This window comes from Phragmites australis, chromosome 24 (genome assembly GCF_958298935.1).
Source record: "Phragmites australis chromosome 24, lpPhrAust1.1, whole genome shotgun sequence".
NCBI classification, from domain to species: domain Eukaryota; kingdom Viridiplantae; phylum Streptophyta; class Magnoliopsida; order Poales; family Poaceae; genus Phragmites; species Phragmites australis.
This window is the reverse complement of record NC_084944.1, coordinates 17,892,645-17,914,129: the sequence shown is the minus strand read 5'-3', so window position 1 is coordinate 17,914,129 and position 21,485 is coordinate 17,892,645. Positions and strand designations below refer to the sequence as shown.

Genomic DNA, 21,485 nt, shown 5'->3' with positions numbered 1-21,485 from the left:
AAAACCGAGAGGTCCGGATGACTGTCGGTGTAGCCCCTCCTTCAAGGCCACTACATGAGGACACAACTTCCTCGTGTGGCTGGCGTCCTCATCTTGCACTGTGCAGTATAGCAGTTGAGGCCTTTCAGAACCATAGCCCCAACCCCTCGTCAAGCCTCCACTTTTCAACTTGCTTCGATCATGTGTCTCCTCGATGTTGAGCACCCCCCCCCCACTCGTAGCCCCTTGGCTAACGAAAATGGCGGTGATGAGTCTTGTGCTTGTCAGAGGACCGATGGGTTTCCCTCGGGTGTTTTTCCCTCTCCTTTCCATGAGATGCTTTTTCCTCTCCTGTCTTGTATCTTCAGGTCTTAGAGGTTGGCCTACCAGCGTGCCTCCAAAGCTCATCCTCCTCGGCCCTTGAATACTCTTCCATCTTAGTTAATAACTCACCCACGTCCGTTATCAGCTTCCACGCCAAATGCGATGCCAAAGCCCCTGGACGCAGTCCCTATCATGCAGCATCTATCACTGTGTTGTCATTAATACCCTTCACCTGGCACTTCACCCACATGAAATGTTAGGCAAATTCCTTCAAGCTTTTGAGCTCCTTCTGCTTTACGGTGAACATATCTCCTAAGATCACCAAGGCCGCGTACCTGCCTTGAAAATGCGAGAAGAGGGCCTCCCGAAGCTGTTCCTAGGAGATTATCGTCCTTGGCGGGAGGGAGGTGTACCATGAGGGCGTAATTCCCTTAATGGCTAGGACGAAAGCCTTCACCATGGTAGCCTCGTCTCCCCCCGTGGATTCTACTCCGGGTTCAAAACTTATCACAAACTCCTTCGGGTCAGTCTCCCCATTGTACAAGTGCAACCGGGGCATCTTGAATCACGGGGGCCACAACCGCATCTGCAAGCCTGAAAATAGCGGAGAAGTTTGGTCTATTGTTCACTGCTGCTAAGACTCCTCTAACCCTCGGTGGTGAATTGGCTTAGGGTTTCGGCTATCGCTAAGTCCTCTCGAAGGCCTCTGATGGGAGGAGATGGACTGATAGAGAGACATGAGCTCCTCGTGCAACTCTTGCATTTGTCTATTGGCCTCATCCACCTGATGCTAGTATTACACAGTGTTGCCTCCATGATCTCCTGCTCTGTGCTCCCTTATGGCATGTGGGGGAATCCGATGAAGCTTTGAGGCATCAGGCGTAGCTGTTTGACCCCTCTGGGTGCCAAGACCGGCTACTCGTGGCCCTCCCTAAGTACGAAGTTACTTGAAAGACTAACTCTTATGGTATATATAGTCCTGACTCAAAGGAAAATGCATTGGATGAATAGCAAGGAGTTAGCCACAAGGTTAAGTTGAATTATGCGAAAAGCGATTGACAACATAAACATGTGAGCATCTAACATAACTCTTACCCTTATGCTATTCTATCATGATCATAAGAACATAACTTGTTGAAGAAAATAGGGGATGCATAAAGTAAACAAATCACAAGGGAACACACAAGGGTTTTTAGACATGTTCGGGCCTCTCTGAAGATAATAACCCTACGCCATATTTATCTTGTATTGATCTAAGCCTGTTACAAGGGGGTGTGTAGCTAGCCTAGATAGATCTAAACCTAGTCGGTGACTTCCTTCTCGACTTCTGTTGGCTTATTTTTCTCTCGTAATGACTTGTTTTTTGGGCTCTAATGACTTCTATTGGCTTGTCCTCTGTAGGACCCCTTAGCACCGTATATATATGGGGATGTCGTACGTCCTCTAGAGTCCTTTTTCATGTTCTTGGAGATAAACCTTCTCAATTACGGGATGTCTTGGGTACCTATGAGTAGTTTCCTTTCATTCAGAGATAGAGATATATCCCTAGAATCATGGAAAATCTTATGGTGCTTGGATATGGTAACTATACATTATTCATCGTCAATAAGAATAAACAAACATTTGAACATGGTCACCTCAACATAGAACATAAAGGAACCATATCATCTCAAACCACATATGACCACATATGCTCTTCTCAACATAAGACATAAAGATCCACCTCATTTCATCCCACACATAACCACATTCGCCCAAAACATCGGAAACTCTACGATTGATGTGCATGGACATTAAGCATGCCCATAACCGAGAGTGTGGCAATTTGAATTGATTTTACACCCTGCAGAGGTACTTCTTTACCCACACGACATGAGATCATGCAAGTCAAGCAACCCATCATATTGCAAGAGCGGGTACCTGTGATAACCTTTCCCAATTAAGCCCCAACCATTTAGAGCATGCGCCTCTCAATGCGGAGGCCATTCACTCCACTCCCGGAGCAACCTCAAGTGCCTCTACAAGCCCTCCCGCTCACACCATAGACGTTAAAGCCAAAGTGTCATGGCTACAAAAAGTATTCAGCTCATCTTTACCATATTCGGGTATATGAAAAGTACAAACACGGATGCCGCGTGGTGGATTCGGACATAAGAAAGAGTGCATGCAATGCGATGAGTATGAATGAAATGACATGCGAAGTGATCCAAAAGCCACAAAAATGCACATGAAGGTAGTGCACTAAGTAAACAACATAATAGAATAATAATTATGTAAAGTAATACATACAAGCTCATGGTATAAAAGATTTATCAAGGTGTTGTCCAAAAGATCGATAAAATAAAAGAACACGTATTAAAATGAAGTCGACATTAAGAAAGAACTTGACATGCCATTCACTATTTTTCATGTGTAGGGATACTCTAATAAGAAATTTCAGAAGTGGTCTCACCCCTAGATTTATAGAAGTTAACAATGTGACACCAAACATAAAGCTAAGAAAATGGGCCAAACTCATCTAACATTCAGGACAATATTTTTCCTAGAAATTACTCTATTTAAAAAAATTAATGGAACAGGATTTACCAATTTTAGACATACCATGATTTAATAGTGATTTATACAAGATTTAACATAATTAAATCAAAACAGGAATTAAAATACAATTTACATGAGCACCAACATTTTTACACAGTAGAACATGATCATAAAAATCTAACAAAATTTACTTTGCACTTTTCAGAGAAATATTCTTTTTTCTACACATTTTTAAAAGTTTCAACTGATTTACTAATCATACAATAATTCATTTTCTCCTTTTCTTATTTATCCAAAATAAATAAAGCGCCAAATTCTTTTTACACTGGCCGAATTCTAGCCATCGAGACAAGAGACAAGGCTGGGGCCCACGCTGACCTAGGCCAACTTCACCTGGTCGGCTTCGCATAGGGGCAACCATGGCAGCGGAACTAGCAGGCCCCTCGCAGACGACGAGCGGCATAGCGGCCGAGCCAAGGGAGGCAGTGGAGGAACGAGCGCACGAAGGAGACTCCAACTTAGTGGATCATGGCCAGTAGGCTTGAACAGAGGTGTTCAACAACGAGCGCGTCAGCATGGTGGCACTCGATCTGCGCTACTGACCACGTCGTCGCTGGGCGCAAGGAGAGACAATACGCGCTCTAGAAAAAGTAGCCAATGGGGGAACTTACCGTGGATGGGACATGGATCCTCTACATTAATGACAATTAATGCAGAGGATTACTGTGTGGCACAGCAATATGAGTATGTTGCTACAATCCTCAGCATTAATTAATCACCGTTTACTGTGAGTACTGTAGCAGCAGTGTTTGATCCTAATGCCACACGGATTTGCACTGTAGCGCTGGGTACTGTAGCAACAATGTAGCAGTTGATCCAATCCATCCATCTCCAAATCAACGGTTGTGGAGTGCTCCTAATGCACTCCACTATAGCTCTTTGCAGTTCCCAGTGGCAACTCCAGAGGATCCCGATCGCCGTGGATGGTATTGGGGTAATGGGATAGAATAGAGGTGGCACAGCGGTGAGGGGTAGATCGGCTCGCCAGAGACGAGGAAGAAGGCGATGGTGCGTGAATTTCTGCACAGAGACGTCAGAAATTGATCGGTGGAGCGTCATGCGACCTTCTTCATAAGTCCTCATGTCTTAGGTGTGTCGTATCTGGTGCTCTGAATGGCAGATTTGTAATGGTGGTGATGGATTTGGGATTCAGCAAGCGGCTCTACTCGGCTGCCCTTTGTGCAACACATGGTAGAGGGAGAAGGAGGGGAGGGAGAGAAGGGAGTGAAGAGAGCAAACCGGGAGGGGCTAAGGCTGAGGGGAGCTAGGGCACCGCCCATGGCTGGCAAACATCAATGGTCACACCACTCCCGAGCTCTATCCAGGTCGAACGGGAGAGAGCCGGTTGATGACATGTGGGCCCACGGTAAAAAGAAAAAGACACGCGCCATTTTTTCCTCCCTCCCTCTCTCTCTGCTCAAACAGAGGTTCAAGAAGCCTTCAAAATTCACAAAACTTTTTCTGTAGCTTCCATAATTCATGGTTAACCCATTTTAAAAGGATTAACCTCAATAGCCCATCTATATTTCAAACTAAATTTTCCAGCTAGGGCTACTTTTCAAACATCAAGCAATTTTTAAGGTCTCAAATAAATTCCCAAAAATCTGAAAAATTTCACTAATATTCTTCTAATGTGATGTAATAAATTATAAGATTATTTCCAACCCTATGTTATATGATTAAAAAGTGAGTTCCTTTGTAATACTTCATTTATTTGCATTTTATCATTTCATGTGATTTTCTCTTTTTAATTCAATTTGAATTCAAACCAATTAAAACTTGCATAAAATTAATCCAAATGCTCATGAATGGTTACGAAGTGCATGTAAATATGAATATGCACAAATATGGGGTGTGACAAGTATATTGCTAATTCGCTTATTGTACTTTTAATGTTCTTGAGTTTTGGACACATTGAATGGTTGAAGGATCATAATAGATTAATATGTAGGGTTGCTAATTTTACTTATAATCTGAAGAAATATTCATGACTTACATTGTCAACATCCAAATCATTACATATTCGATTAATATTTCTAACTGAGACTATTGGTATTCATATATATATATCCGACACTTCTGTGAGGAACCGTCCAAATAGTATTCTAATTAATCATCAGGAGGATCATTATTCATAATCACAACCTCGACGATTAACCAGAATACCATTCCGGTAGTCTCGGCATGTGTTTTGTGCCCAGGATCGGAACACATGCCTTCCAACTCAAATATCACAACACAGTTTAATAGAGAGCAAGTAATTAAGCTGTATTACGATACTTAAACATGCAACTGCTTCCACAATTTACAACAAAAGAGGAACAACAACAACTACGCAGCGGAAGATAAACCTATACAACAAAAGAGTAGCCGAACACTGCCTCTTTCTCGCCAACCTGTGAACCTAAAACTTAAGGACAGTACCCTTAGTACGAAGGTACTAGCAAGTCTTACACAGTATGAGTATATATATTCTCGACTCCAAGTATCATGCATTTAAAGCTGTAGCAAGGATTAAGACATGTTTAAGTTCATTAAGCGGTAAGCAACCTAGACTCTAGGTGTAAGCAACTGACTTAACCAACCACCAACTCAAACCCTGCCAACCAACTGATCAGAACAGATGTATAAACAACAAGTGTATAAGAGTAAACCATTACCACCAAACCACCGACCACATACCGACCAAACCACCTAAACCAACCATGCCACAACCCACCTCGAAACTCTACGACCAAAACATGGTCGCTCGGTGGAGATAAGCGATAGCAATGCTCATGACCGAGAGTGCGGCAGCTCGAACTGATTATACATCCTGCAGGGGGATACTCCTGGACCCACACGACACAGGGACCATACGGCTTGTGCCACCCGCTAAGATGCACACAAGGGGGTACCCGTGACAACCTTTCCCAACCAGACCTAACCATGTGGATCAACCATAGCTCGGCGCGGCAGTATTAGAACTACTCCCCGAGCAAACGAATATCGCTAAAAGCCCGGACTCAAACCGGACTCACACCGTCTATGACGAGGCCCACATGACCACGTCTGCGAAGGTAATCAGCTTGCCTACCATTATATCAGCATGTGGTGAGTAAGGTAAGTGTTAAAGCCGACTACACCGATGGTCGGTGCTTAACCGGTGCAAGCGGTCTACGGTGTCCGGGTTCCCTCCCCGAACTGCCTGAGGACTCCTCGTGAGCAGATGACACCCCTAACACCGCCCACATCTCGTCTCAACTCACCACTCACCAAACCGACTCATCATCAACACAACCACAAGTGTGAACAAGTAATAAGCCCTAGGCTCGCGACAACGGTGGACGCCGTCGTCGACTTCTACCGGAAAGCCTAAGTACCACTAAGCATAGCGAACTATAATTAGACCTCGACGACACCACTGGGCTCCTAGGAACAACACATGACACGTGACCGAAATGGGATAATGCATCAGTATAGGTTCTACCCAACTCGGTACCCGACACATGCAATGTATACATAAGCGTAGATAACATATTAGATTTCGAATTGACACGGTGCAATATGATAGATGCTTGCCTTGCTGCCCTGACTGCTGCCCGACACTACCCGAGTCACGATCACCACTGCGGGAACCTCCGGGGACAGCCTCGTTCGCCTCGCTCGCCGGGTCGAAGTTCCCTAAAAGAATAACGCGTGCAATGTAATGAATATGAATGTTATGAAATGAAGGGTGCTCCATAGAATGCGATAACAGTGCAAATCGTCAGGGCATGAGTTATAAAGCATCGAAGATTTTTCTTAAGTGGGATTACTGTTAAACGTTTGAACACTTCTAGGATTAATTAAGCTTAACCCTATATAGAATTGTAACAACATCTAACATGTGGGTGATTATTTTTGCTGAACAGGGGGTATTAAAACAAGAAAAACAAAATTGGATTCATCAATTTTGGAAATACCAAACTTTAACTATGAATTATCAAAGCCTAGACATATTTCATTAATTCAATAATTCACAGCACACATTTCATAGCCATTGGTATTTTTTACGGATAGATCATGTCATAATAAAGCCAACAAAATTAGTTTCATGAATTTTGGAGCTCTACATAATTTCTTATGTATTTTACAATGTTTCAGCCGAATTTATACATTGGAAAACAATTCAAAATTCCATTTACCGAATATTAAAATCCCTAAAACCTTTTTCTACCCCAGGCCGGCTAACCCAGGGACTGACCAGTGGGGCCGACTGTTTGACCCCAGGTCAAAACAACCAGGCGCCAAAGGCGCTGAGACGGCCGGCGGCTCGGGCCGCGCCCGCCGGCGGCGAGCGGCGCCACGCCGGTAGCTGGGGAGGGCAGCAACACCACCAGGGGAGGCACGTGGACTCAGTGGGGGCACACGTTGACACCGGCGATGGCCGGAGCGCGGCGAGCGGCGGCGCACAGCGGAACGGGCACGGCGGCGGCTCGGTTTAGACCGCCGGCGGCAAGATGGCGGCGTAATAAGCCCGGCCGAGCACACCTACGCGTTCTACACGAGCGCGTGGACCTAATGGCGTGCTTCCTGGCTGACGAGCTCGACGGCGGCACGGCTGGCGGCATGCGCGGGGAGGTGGCGGCGGTTCGACCATCGCGGACCACCGCGCCAGCGACGGGACGGAGGGAAGACGGCGCACGCATAAGGTGTACAGGAGCATGGGGAAGCTCACCGTGCAGCGGGTTGGCCCGGTGAGGCTGTAGAATAGCGGGGCGACGGAGAGGGGTGGAGAGGAGGCTGCTGGCGTTGAGGGAGAAGACTCGGTCGAGCTCAATCCGCGCGGGAAACGCCGGGAAAGGAGGGGAAACGGTGGGGAAGAGCTTCGGCGACCCTCCTCTGCGCTTCTCCTAGCCCGGGCTCGGTGGAGGCCGTCGGTGGCATAGTGATTTGGCCGGTGGCCAGTGCGTGTGTGTGTGCTCTGCGCTCTGCTTGCCGGCCGCGCAAGAGGAGGAGCAGAGAGAGAAAGGAAAGCAGAGGGCAGGGAGGGGAGGATAAGGACACGGTGCCGTGTCCTGGTTTTCCGACGACGTGGCCTGGCCACCGAAGTCAACAAGGGCGGCCGCTGCTTGCTCTGTGATAGGGGTCGGCAGAGAGAGCAGAGAAACCGAAGGGGGGGGGGGGGATGACAAGCGGGCCCTATGAACAGTAACCGGCCGGCAAAATATCTCCACTACTTTAGCCATCCATTTGAATACCTTCCCAAGGTCCAAAATTGGTAAAACAAATTTTGTTTCAAACTAAAATTCATAAGGAACCCATTTGAACTTGTTTGACCCAGAATGCTTGAGCCAATTTTGAATAAAAATTGTTCAAAGATGCTATCTTTTCCAACTTGTGATAATTTTTATGCCTTCTAAATATTTCCCAAAAATTTGGGAAATTTCATTTATATTCTTCTCCTGGCATATACTAATTTCTAAAATTATCACCAGCCCTATGTTCCATAGAAGTTTTGGGAGATGCTTTACAACGCATCAGTTAAACCTGGTTTAACCAAATTCGGTTTAATCCACATTGCATGTCTATACTACTCAAAACAAAAACAAATGATGCTAATGATGCCCATTAGCACTTAATTACATGTTTAGAAACTCTGGGCCGTGACAACTTCTAACTCAGATCCGAGGAAAAAAATTAGAATAGGATATAAGATGAGGATATCGATCTGAATCCGAGAGATTAACGAACCACGTTTCAAGTGAGTGAGGTTTAGCATCCCATTAGTTACACAGATTTGGTAAATTGATTACCTAGTCGTAAGGAAACACCGATTCACCAATCGACACCCAAACACCTCAAGACCTAGGTTCCAGCGCACCGCCACCGCTACCGAACGACGTCTTGCTTGTGATCCTCCATCGCATCCCTCCTAACCCATCCCGCATCCCGCGCCTCTCCCTCATTTGCAAGCACTAGTGCAGCCTCGTATTTGGCCTGTGCTTCCTCCACCACTTCCACTCCACCACCATGGGACGCCCCCGCTCTGCACCAAGCGGGTCCCATCTGACAAGGCCTCTATGGCCATGCGAGGTGATAGGGGTGGCAACACGGTCGATGGGGGATATTGTCGTTGGTAATTTTCTTCCCATTTCAAAGGATGTGGTTGATATGTTGGAGGAGGTGCCAGAAGCGATGCATCGAAGGATCGTCGATACTGCGATGCACTGACAACTCGTAAGGGTTTCGGGTGATACAATGGCCAAGGCTCGAGAGCATGGTTGGAGTCATACGACCCCACAACTTGCCTATGCAGACCTTCTCTCAATGCCACAATGTGCAGGCACATCTTGGTGGTGTGGCCAGCATCTTCACCATGCACTACACAATAGAATGCTCTAGTGTGGCCACCACTGCACCCCAAGTGCCTGACTCTACCTCTGTCGCTCGGTGACCCTCTATCTTGCCCATCACCAATGCTAGACACATTCCACTTCTGACCTCTCGAGTGAGAAAAGTTTATGTGTTCTCTGCACTTTTGGGACTGATGGTGCCCCTTCGGCCTGTTGTCCTTATCTCTTCCTTGGGATCTGTTGGCGCAAGAGGATGTCTTGCGCGAACAGAGTACGGTGAGAGCCTCTTCTAACGAGGAAGCTCAAGCTTAGGGACAGCAGTGAGCTAGGAGGAGAGAGCGAGAGAAGGGGTGTATCTGTGATGGACCTAAGAACATAAGAGATTTTACTAGGTTCGGGCCTCCTAGTCGGATAACAGTCCTACATCCTGTGCTTTTGCTTATGGTGTGTATCAAATAGTTATAAGAGGAGTTTCTACATCTGATCAGAGGAGAAAAAATCCTTCCCCCAGGGGTCTCCTCCTCCCAGATGACCACGGCCCCCTATTTATAGGGCATACATAACTTATTGTATAAGTTATCACGATGTGTACAAATATCTAGGACCTAGCCGAATTACCAGGCCTTATCCTGGATAACTACCTTTCACCTTACATAGAAGATAAATATCTACCGTGGTAACTATTGTGGTGCCTACCCCCCTGAGGGGTGAGCCGGTTGCCAATTATGGCCCAGCGCCGCTCTGCCGGGGGTGTCAGGACGGCTTGCATCATGTTGGGGTGTCAGGATAAACATCACTTGCACTGGCATTTATCACTCGTCACCTCGTGTCAGGTTGGCTGCAGAGGGGGTGTCCTTTCTTTCCTGGTATTATCTCTGGAGACTGATCGCACCTTTAGCCTTCAGAGGGCCATGTACGAGCCGAAGAGGTGGTTCGCAGCCTCTGGGAATAGGGCCTCCTGCCAAGTCTGAAGGCCAAAGGTTCTGGAGGGATCTTTGATAGCGACTGCCAACCATTATCCTCAAGCTGGTCTATTTTCCCACAACAGGATCTATTGTTGTTCTTAGGTCGATGGCTCCAGGGCTCCTAAGGTTGTCAGTTGGAGTGTCTCCGCAAATCATCTTCCTTCACCCTGAAGTACTCCTCCATCTTAGCAAACAGTTTGTCCATACTTTTGATCAGCTGTTGAGCTAGGCGCGAGGCCAATGCACCTACCTAGAGCCCTTGCCGAGCTGTATGACCCTTCGCTTGGCACTTCACTCACATGAGGCATCAGATTTACTCTTTTAATCTCCTACCCTCCATCTACCTTACCACAAATAAATCTCCCACTGTGACCGAAGCAGCATAGTTTCTTTGGAAATGTGAGAAGAGAGGTTCATGAAGTTTCTCCCGAGAGTAAATTCTTCCCGGAGGTAATAAGGTGTACCAGGAGATGGGTATCCCCTTTATAGAAAGGGCGAAGGCCATGGCCATAGTGGTGTCATCCCCACCCCCAACAATTACTCTACTCCAACCTTGAAGCTCATCACAAACTCCTTGGGGTTAGTCTCACCATTGTACAAGTGGAGGCACAACACCTTGAAGCCTAGAGACAGTGGGAATTAGGGTCTACTCCTCATGGACGAATGGGCTCCTTTGAAGCCTGCCTGGGTATCACCTCTAGGTTCAGATCTTCGATATGCCCCCTGATGGTCCCTGCTGAGATGCCATGGACTGGCGAAGGGACCTAAGTTCTTCTATGAGCTCCTATACCTACTTCACTGCCTTTCGCCTGACGCTTGTACCAGGCTTCACTGTTATCATGGGCTTCAGCTTCTCGATCTACTTGGGTTTTAGCCTCACGATGGACCTCCTTTGTCCCTCCATCCACTTTTGGCTGCTCTTGTCCTACCTGACCATTTTCAGAATCTTTTGTCTTCTTTGCCTTTCCCTTCCTAATCTTCGGTGGCATGACTTGCGATTTCCCTCTCTCTCCATATAGTCATGGGTTCCATCCCCATGAATGGCGTCAAATGTTAGGATCTAAATCACAACATAGTAAACATGTATATTTTTGGAATACCAACTATTCACTCCATCACATCAATTGGGCAGGGTATTTATGACTATGCCTCAACCGCCCAGATTCACATGAATATCCTCAGGATATTCTTTCATTACACTATTATAGGTTGTACTATCACATGACATTACACATGTCAGTTGGCCCTTCGATGACTTAGACAACGGCTACCTTCGAGCCTTTTTCCGGCCTCATTCCTCTGAGCCCTTCGTCCCACATCAGGTAGCATGTCATCCCTCGTCGATGCTTTCGGCGACCTTCATCCTCACAAACCGAGGCTTTAGCCTTCGGGCTCCTCGCTTTGTATCTGTTGTCCCTTTAGCTACATTCCTTCTATCATCATCCTTCGCCGACATTTTTGGCAACCTTCGTCTTTGTGGCTCGGGCTTTGGCCTTCAGGCTCATTGCTTCGCCTCGACTGTCCTTTTGGCTCCATACCTACAGAATAACTCTCCTATTCTACCGGTTACTTTCTGTCTGGGGTTAGCTGAGACCAGCCGAAGTCACAGAGTGGGGCTAATGTGATACCATTTCCCTAACAGATGCAATATATATGGTTGCTACTTTTACTTATAATCTGAATAAATATTCGTGACTTACATTATCAGCTTCCAAATCATAACATATTCGATTTATATTTCTAACCGAGACTATTGGTATCCATATGTGGCACTCCTAACTCCAGTCTGAGAAAAAAAATAGAATGAGGATATCAATTCCAATTCGAGAGATTGACTAACCTCATTTCAAGCGAGTGAGGTTTAGCATTCCATTTATTATACAAATTTGGTAAATTGATTACTTAGTTCATATGGATACATCGATTCACCACTCGACACCCCAAAGGAAAAATTTTAGTGTGCATACACCTAGATAGTGTTTGGTACGTAGAATAGGGTGGAACAGAGCAGATCTATTTTATTTTTAACCTGTTTGGTTGGAGTTTAATAGGATGAGATGGTTCTGAATGCAGCCGTCCTGAGTGAGACGTGTCACTGACAGTGGATCTAAAGCGCAAAATAGACTCATTCCATTTTACCTACCAAACAAACATCTATATATAAATAAAATCATCACATTCTCAAATATATAAATAGAATCATCCTATCCCACCACACTCTCCGACAAACACTAATCTCTTATCTGCGTCGTCGAGCTAAAAAGAGCCACACTTTCTGACTTTTTTATGATATTTTTTGGTTTTTTTAAGTTAGTCCGAGTCTCAAACACTCCGACGACTCAGAAGGTGCACACACTTTCTTGCTTTTTCCCTCGACACCCAAACGCCTCATGACCCAGACTCCGGCGCGCCGCCACCGCATCCCTCCCGCCTCCCGCGCCTCTCCCTCGTCTGCAAGCACTGGCGCCGCCTCGTATCCGGCCCGCGCTTCCTCCGCCGCTTCCACTGCCCCCACCACCGGACGCCCCCGCTCCTCGGCATCTTCCACAACACCTTCTGCCTCCACTGCTTCGTCCCCGCGGGGGATCCCTGCCGACCGCTTCTCCCTCAGCCGCCACCCTGGGCCGCTGGCTCTTCCTCGGCTCCCGCCGCGGTGGCTGCAACGGCCGCGCCCTCCTCGCCTCATCCTTCTCCGCCTGGGATCTCCTCATGGTCTGTGACCCCCTATTTGGCTTCCGCGCCGACGTCCCCGTGCCCGCAACCTACTACCAGCTACTTTCGCGGCGCCGCTGGCGACAGCGAGTTCCACTTCCGCGTGGCCTTCGCGTTCCTCGGGCTTGGCGAGCCGGTAGTCTCCGCGGAGGCGGCGATCCCGCGCTCGCGGCGTAGAAATCTCAACGAAATCGTGTCCATGGAGAAGCTATCGGACATTGACATGAGTCCGCCTGCTCTTGTGGGGAATGTGCTGCACTGGTTGCTTACGAGCAACTACATCCTTGAGTTCAACTTGAATACCAGGAGTTTGTCTCTGATCCATGGGCCGGATCCTATATATTTTCTCAGCAAGAGTTTTTTTTTTTTTGGGGAATTTCTCAGCAAGAGTTGGAGTGCGCAAGTTATGCCGTCCTAGGGTGGCGGCAAGCTTGGCTTCGCCGCCGTGACAACTCAGCGGGATTGTTGAACTGGACATGTTCCTTCCGCTGGAGGTGCTATCGGGATGATGGCCCGGTTCCGATTACTCGATTCTGATGAGGATGGTAGTGTAATCTTTCTACAAACGACAGTTGGCGTCTTCATGCTCCAGTTCATTGTAATGAAGTTCAAGATGGCGCTGCCGCGTGAGATAATGCAAACTGTTTATCCCTATTCACGATTCTATTTGACAGGTACGTGTGTGTGATTCCCGTGAGGGTTGAACTGAATTTACTGTTTCCTTGGTTGGCTGCTGAATATTGATGCTTGAAATGGTGAACTACATCTTTGATAAGAATATACGTTATGTTTGTTTTCCTGTTGTTACTTTTGATGCAATAAGTATGCCACTGAGTGATTGTGGTCTCCTCGGAAACCATCTCTATTAAGTACTCCATCCGATCCCAAATAAAGTCCATATAGCGTTCTCCCAAATGCACCATTACAACTCCAATGCACCTTTTTATTTCATTCTTCCATGTCTGCCCCTACTTAAATGTAACTTTATTTGTGCAATAAACTTGCCACTCATCTTAACTCTAGCAAGGATTGATGGGCAATAGGGTCATTGTACCCCTCACCTTAATTCTTGTGTCTAGGTCTAAATGGACCTATATTTGGGATCGGAGGTAGTACGTAACAGTACAACTTGCTGAGAACCATATACACTGTATGAAATATTTGCCTATGCACTCTCTTTCCTTTTAATTGGAAGACCCATACCCTAAATACTAGTTGTTTGTGTGAGTTCATTAAAATTTGTTTGTTTGTTCAGTCCTATGTCCATCCAAATATAGTTAGATCTAGTCAAGCAAAATCTTTGTGTTCTAAGGAGCTTTACTTTGTTACTTATGGACAGTTTGATTATTTTCTTCCTATTGCTGAAACATAATGGTAGATCAGATGGATTAATCCTTTACGTCCATTGCTTGTTTTCTGACAGTTGGACCTAAATTTTCTCTCTCTTGCTACTAGGTAGTTGCATTGGTGGATTGCTGAGGTGGGTGTGGACCTAACAACTGAACCAAAGAGTAATGGATGGCCATGTAATCGTCTTACGCTTGGATGCTGTGTTGGAGTTGGATGATGCAGCATTGTATCACATACTCTTGCTCAATATGCATAGAGATCAAGAGGATGCACTGTCTGTTCGGTGCAATGGCCCGAGTTCAGTGTTAATGTATTCTTCGGTGACTACTATATAAGCATGCAATAAAATCTCTTCATTGGATTGCAAAAGTAAAATGACAATATTTTGACTGATTTCCTGAAAGCAATCTTATTCATATTTTTGTTTATAATTGTTAGTGAGGTAACCTATAGGTGTATTTCCAAATTAGCAGCATAATAATGTGATATTAACACAAGATGTTCCATGATTTGCATGATCACTGATAGCTTCATGCTACTTTGATGGTTAATATTCTGTTTTTAAAGTAATTTTACAGCTTTTGGCAACAATGGTGTTCAGGTCATCAGGCTGACTTTGAAGATCGATGAAGACCTTTAAGAACCAGCTGTCAGCTCATCAAAATAAGTCACGGTTGAGCTTCTTGTCTGTCCGATATGGTAATAGATCAGCTGAAGCGGTTGTGGGTTGGGCCTTGGTGAGTATATTATTACTGAATGTGACCCATTGTTTGCCATGGAATTCGCTGTTTAGTGAATAATTCACTACTGTGTTTTATTCATGAATGCAATTAACATGAAATGCTTGATTTCATGTCATTGGTGACAATGAAATAAGAAAGAAAGTTTGTGATTTTAAGAAATAATAACTGTGCATCCCTAACTTTGGACGAGGTGCTTAAATATGTGTGGCTCAGCACCGCTGTTGGTAATGACTTTAACTGGTTGCTTGATGGGAACGACTTCCGAGGAGTTTGATTTCAATATTCAGAGCCTATGATATCGAGCATCCTTGATGTAGATGTTAGCACATACCAGCAACTGGAACATCCAATTATGCCAACAGAGGATGGCAATATGATTTTCTGCTAAATATTGGCTCGTCATGGTCTAGCTGGAGCCAATGCAGCTATGGAAGGTGTTTCAATGCGAAAACGCCAGCATCATACTTCCCTATGCAAGCTGCTACACTTCTGGTACATGCTGGCATGTTTGAGGTGCACACATAACAATTGCTGATTGTTGAACTATTTCCATCTGGTTCCTTCAAATGATATATAGTATTGGGAAAATGGTAGAAAATGCACTCAGTTGGAACTGCTTTAAGTGTCAAAATAGTTACTTCAAGCATTTAGATGCTTAAATCAAGTTGCATTCTTTCGTTTACATCTTAACGATGTACCTTAACCTTAATCTTGCTGTGGAACATGTACAATGTTTTCTATCCTTATTTTTTACCTTATTGGTCTGGTTTAATTGTCAAGTTATAATTATTGGTTCTTACAAAATCATAAATGATCAGCATATTTGTTTACAAAGTCACGCATTTGTGTAGTAAAACATACAGCTTTTGTTAAGATTAGGAAAAGGTTTCTCCGATGAGGGGGATCCAGTAGGAAAGCTCTCAATCGTTGGATTACGATATTCAAAAGCTGAGATCATCTCAAGTTCCTATTTAATCTCTTCTATCTCCAACCCTAATCGGGACATCCCCCTCAATCTGTCTCACCGTGCCGCCATTGCCATCCCCCTCGCCATTCCATCCTCGTACTCTCGTCCCCTATTGCAACAACACCAGATCTGCCGCTGATACTCTCTTCAGCCTGTCTCCGAGGCCACTTGCAGGGGCACCTTGATAATCCCCTCATCAATCTATCCCGGATCTCGATTCCTTCATCGTCGAACCCGTCCACAACCAGTGCCATTCTCCTTCTATTACCAAATCATTGGATCTAACATTGGGGAAAATAGTCAAGTCTTAAGGATCCTTGGTGCATCTAGCGGCTACCACTTTCAACATTGCAATTTCGTTGCCACCCCACCCTGTTGTTGATGAAGAAAATGGTATGCCGCTTCTTAGCTATGGTCTTCTCCTGTTTTAAGCCCAATCCACTTTCACAGCAAGACACAATCAGCGTAAATGAGTCAATCAGTGATCAGGGCACGGGCCGCTCCTCCAATCTGATGTGCCTCCTGGCGGATGAAGTACTCATTGAGATTTTCCTTCGCCTCCCCCCACACCCTTCTTGCATTCTTCGTGCCTCAATTGTCTGTAAGCACTGGCGCCACCTGATCACCAGCACCTTATTTCTCCGCTGCTTTCATGAATTTCATCAAATGCCTCCCCTGCTTGGTTTTTTCACTAACTCCACTAGGATACCTCACTTTCTCCCTTATGGGGACACTCCGAATCGTGTCATAGCTGCAGCCTTCTCCCTGCCTGATCCCTACTGGCAGGTCCTCTGCTGTCGCCACAGTCATGTTATCCTTGTTAACTCAATTTGGACAAGAATTCTGGTGTGGGATCCCATGACTGGTGAAAAACGCTTTGTATCCATGCCAAATTTAACTATTGAGCCCGGAAGCCAAGTTGCAGTGTTTTGTCGAGCTGGCCACAATGACCACTCTTGCCCCTTCTTCATAGTTTGGGTATACACCATCGGAATCACTGCTTATGCCCGTGAATACTCATCTGAGAGGGGGACCTGGAACTTATTTAAGATTTCATCAGTACCATTTGGATCTAAGGTTGATTCCAGGCCTAGTGTCCTTGTTGGGAATGTCTTATATTGGCTTCTTAAGCCAAATCATATCCTTGCATTTGATTGTGGCACACGTAAGTTGCATTGTATTGAGTGTCCACCCGAAACAAATGATATCTGTAGGAGGAATGTCCATGTTATGAAGGTCGAGGATGGGGGGCTAGGCCTTATTGCTGTGATGCAGTTCGGCCTGCTCTTGTGGGCAAGGGAGACCAATGCTGAGGGTGCTCCAAGTTGGGTACTGCGCAAGGTCATTGATTTGGATGCGTACCTTCCAGTGGCAGTGGCAGCTCTTCCATCCACAGATAATCATACCACTAGAAGGCCTGCAGTCATGATACTGGGGATCATTGAGGATGACGATGTGGTATTCTTATGGATGATATCTGGTGTCTTTGCAGTCCAGCTCAATTCAATGCACTTCAAGAAGATTTTTGAGTCTGATGTCTCTGTAGCTATTTTTCCGTACAAAAGCTTTTATATCGCAGGTGCGTACATCCGCTTCCTTTGCCTTTACTTCTTGTTTTTGTTCTCTGTTTATCCATGCCTAAACAAAGACTTTTACTCGAGTACATTGTTTTTTTCTCAACAGATATACCAGTATATATGCTACTTTTGTTTATTTTGTGAAACCGCCTATTGGTAGGCATGAAACCTGGTATACGAATATTTCACATCTGTTGGAACAAAAATAGATTTTCTTAATCCACTAACAATGTTTGCATTTCTTTTGTAAACTCTAGTAAACATGACATTGGGCATTGATTGTTGGTATACTTACTTGATGAACTACAACCTAACTGGTGCTTTCAAATCACTAGAATAAACATTTTGCACTGATTGAAGTTCACTTTTTTAGAATAGTTAACTATCTCTACTAATACTTGTTTGGTGAGTTTGTTTCTTCTTTTGTAAGAATTGCCAAAATGGCTTGGTGTCTATAGTAGAGTTTTGACAGAAATAATTTCAATTGTTTTGTTCCATGAGAAACATAAAAATTTCAGTCTTTTGTCAGGCCAAATACACTTGGATCTGTGATAATTCTTTTTTATGACAGTTTTGTTTGTATCTGTCATTTTTTTGTTACTAATTAAATTCTCATGTGTTATGGACGAAAACAATGATATTACCCATCAAGTTGCGGTGTCATTGCTAGACTCAGCCTGCTCCACTGCGTTGGCTCTGCTGCAGTGCCCAACAGAGCTGTTCCTCAACCCGTATGACACTTTTACCGCTATGCTTGACGTACAACGTGCCCTTGGCTCTACCGCTATGCCCATCCGAGCTTTGCTACGTACACGTCCCACCTCTACCGCCATGCATGAGTTGCATCACAACCCTTCTTTGTTACCGCACCTGTTCTTTTTCTCTGTCCTTGCTTGTGCCACTTGCTGCAATGCAGACTACCATGACAACAGCAAATATAATGTGCCAGTCGATGGCGGACTGCATTGCAACTTTGTGCAGAAGCTGTGAGTATTGGAAGAGAATGAGGGGACAACGAGGAACCAAGAAAAAGAACTTTGGGACAGAGAACGGAGGAAATTGTTGGGATAAGATTGGAATTAATTAGACATGAGATAATTTGATTAAGATCCCTACATATTAAGAGTCATGAGACGATTATTGCTTAAGATACAGTATGCTCGTTAAGCGAATATGTGCTTTCTTAGAAAATGGTTGTATCTGTTTTCTTTTTGTCTCTGTTCTTCTTTGCTGGTTAGTGTTTTTTTTCTGGGTGGTGGTGATGGTGATGGTGATGGTGATGGTGGTGTGTGACTATGTGTTGGGATGCTGTCAGTCCTACAAGTGGTCTACCAGGTGTTCGATCGCACATGGCCCCTGTAGGATTACTGGCTTCACATTTTAGTTTAGGCACCTGAGTACTTATATCTGCTAAATTATTTGTTTTTTTATTGACATTTGGTGAGTTGAAGTTGGACGAGAGCCAACGAAATAGCTCAAATTCTGTACTTATACTATGTCCGCCATAAAAAAAAGGTTGCCAGTACTGTCTAGACTACTTAATTACTTCTCCTTCCATCTCTCTCTTTCCAATCTTTCCAAGGTACTCCATGCCTTTTTTTAGTACAGATGATTATGCAGCTTTTGTGTAAGAACACTAAGTACTTCTTGATCATTATCTCTTCACTTTTCTCATGATCAAACTCAATTTCGCCTACATCTAACAAAATCATTGCTGTTCATATCTTTGTTTTGTGTATCTGTGATTTTCAATTCGGAAAGCAAGGAATCACTCTATGAATTTTTGGGATTTAGAGTTTGGATCCCAATCCTCCCATCCAAACAGGCCCTTAGTGTTTTCCCTTTCAAAATATGTGGTGTTCCGTGTTCATAGGAGCATGAGATATATGCTTTGTTTATTTTCCTTTCAGCTGCTGTTGTGCCTTGGGTTAGCACCGGCTTCCCAGAATGTTTGGTGCACCCCCCTGCTAATTTTTTTTCGTAATCGTATGATTTGAGTTTCACACTGCCCTGTGTGCTGCAAGGTTTTCAGGTCATAATTTGCCTCATGTTACGCGTGTGAACAGTACCCACGTTACTGTGGCGCGAGGTTTGTTGACTCTTATCTAGAGTTTGTTAGTCAAGTTGTTATAGTTAGTCCTATATAAGGCAAAATATTCTAAGTCTTCTCAATCTATGATCTAATCTTTCCTCTAGCAGCCGACGTCGCCCGGCTATCCTCTTGGTAGTGTTTACATTAACATTTGATATCAGAGATGCTAGGTTCGGACTCCGGCAAGGGCTTCGTAGGCCATTGAAGCTTTGACTAAGCTAATGGCCAACATGAAGGAGCAGATGGGCGAGTTGGCTTTGCGGTTGGCGGCCATTGACAAGAAAGCATCAACAACAGCAGGCTAATTGGCTGCCTTGCAGGTCAGTCTACCGTCAGTTAGTTTGCCACCGCAACAACCTCCATTGCCGCCACAACCATCATTGCCGCACTAGCCACCTCCTTCAACAACAACGCTCGGTTCCGCCCGATCCGCGACCGCGTCGGCTTCCTCACCGTCGCAGGTCGCAACCTTCACTTCGCATTGGGATCCAGTCGGATCGTCACTCGCCTCCAGCCGCCGCTCGCCGTCACACGTCGCCGCCCGAGCCGCACCGATCCTGCTCAGCTCGGCCACAGGATTTGCTACAAAGTCTCCAGCCATAAAAGATCTTGTGTGGCCACAGCCGATCTGAGACTATGTTGTGTCATCGCTAAAGTCATCAACTAGCCAAATTTGCTACGCGCACACAGAAGATCTACACCACCATGGCTGCCACCACAGCTCGAGGACGAGCTATCTTGCAATGAGGGGTGAAGTTACGTGTGTGAACATTACCCACAATGGTACTGTAGCGAGAGAGCAGTTTGTTAGTCAAATTGGTTTGTTAGACTCTTATCTTATCTAGAGTTAGTCGAGTTGTTAGAGTTAGACCTATATAAGGTACACGGCTGTCACCTTTTGTAATCAAACATGAAGAATTAATCTAGTCTCCCTCAATATTCTAAGTCTCCCCGATAAATGATCTAATCCCTCCCCTAGCAGCTGCCGCTGCTCGCTCGGCTATCCTTCCAGTGGATGTTTATCCTAACACATCAATGTCCTATTTTGTATTCTTTGACCAAGTTAATGGGAAACAATGCACTTATCTGTATTTTCCTCTAGAAACAGTGCAATTATGTACCATGCAGGGAATGAATTTTATCTGGAGTCTGAATGCTAGCTATCTATGGTTTTCTTACAAGGGATACTGGTAGTAGTGAAATGTTCCCTATCCTTGTATGTGAACTTAATATGTTGCTGTTGGTAAAGCCAAATGTAATTTTGTGCATATTTTGTCTGTATCCTATTTTATAGTGCTAGCATAACATTTCTTCTCCCTGCTCCTATTGCGGTACTGTTTCACCATTCGATGCTTGATTTTCTTCTTATTGGGCCTAAGCATGTTTGTTTTCCTCCTGTGCTGGTAGGTGCTTCGGGGGGACGTGATGCTGGTGGAAACGATGCTGGAGGTGAAGAGCAGGAGGAGACATCTAGACCTACTAGGTCGATCTGTGTCTGCTGAAGAGGTCATGGAGGTGGTGGCTATGAGGGTTTTGGTTGACCTGGTGGAGCAGCTGCCGAGCTCCTTTTGTTATTAAGTAGTGTCAAGAATCAGTATGTAAACATAATGGCGATCCAATAATTAAGGTGCTAGCTAGATGGAAACCTCTGGTCCGTGTGTTTTGCGAATTTATGTGTAGCTAAATAAAATGGCAGCATATGTGGGTGCTCTGTGGACACCTCCATCTGCCGTGGACTTTTATAGTTTGTGTGTAAGATCTTTGTGCTGGTACTTGGCATTGGTGGGTGAACTTGTGAATTGTGAGCCCTCTATATTTTGGCAAGCTAAGTTTTGCCGAACGGTCGGTATGGTATACGCTT

General features: G+C 45.2%; 1 protein-coding gene across 5 annotated transcripts; it reads left to right on the top strand.

The window, feature by feature from the left end:
- The first annotated feature begins 13,074 nt into the window (after positions 1-13,074).
- On the top strand, positions 13,075-21,478 carry LOC133907802 (uncharacterized). 5 transcript variants are annotated; one of them, XR_009908035.1, is made up of 3 exons: positions 13,075-13,569; positions 14,351-15,480; positions 21,032-21,478. XR_009908035.1 is itself a non-coding variant. In XM_062349893.1 (2 exons), the coding sequence occupies exons 1-2, from the start codon at positions 16,337-16,339 to the stop codon at positions 21,124-21,126; spliced, it is 1,293 nt and encodes a 430-aa protein (XP_062205877.1). In that variant the 5' UTR covers positions 15,488-16,336; the 3' UTR covers positions 21,127-21,478. The 5 variants fall into 5 exon arrangements, 2 of the variants coding, with proteins under 2 accessions (XP_062205877.1, XP_062205879.1); XR_009908036.1 differs by lacking the exon at positions 21,032-21,478 and adding an exon at positions 17,170-17,309; XR_009908034.1 differs by lacking the exons at positions 13,075-13,569; positions 14,351-15,480 and adding exons at positions 15,488-17,534; positions 19,786-19,944 and having other exon boundaries at positions 21,032-21,151.
- Positions 21,479-21,485: the final 7 nt, after the last annotated feature.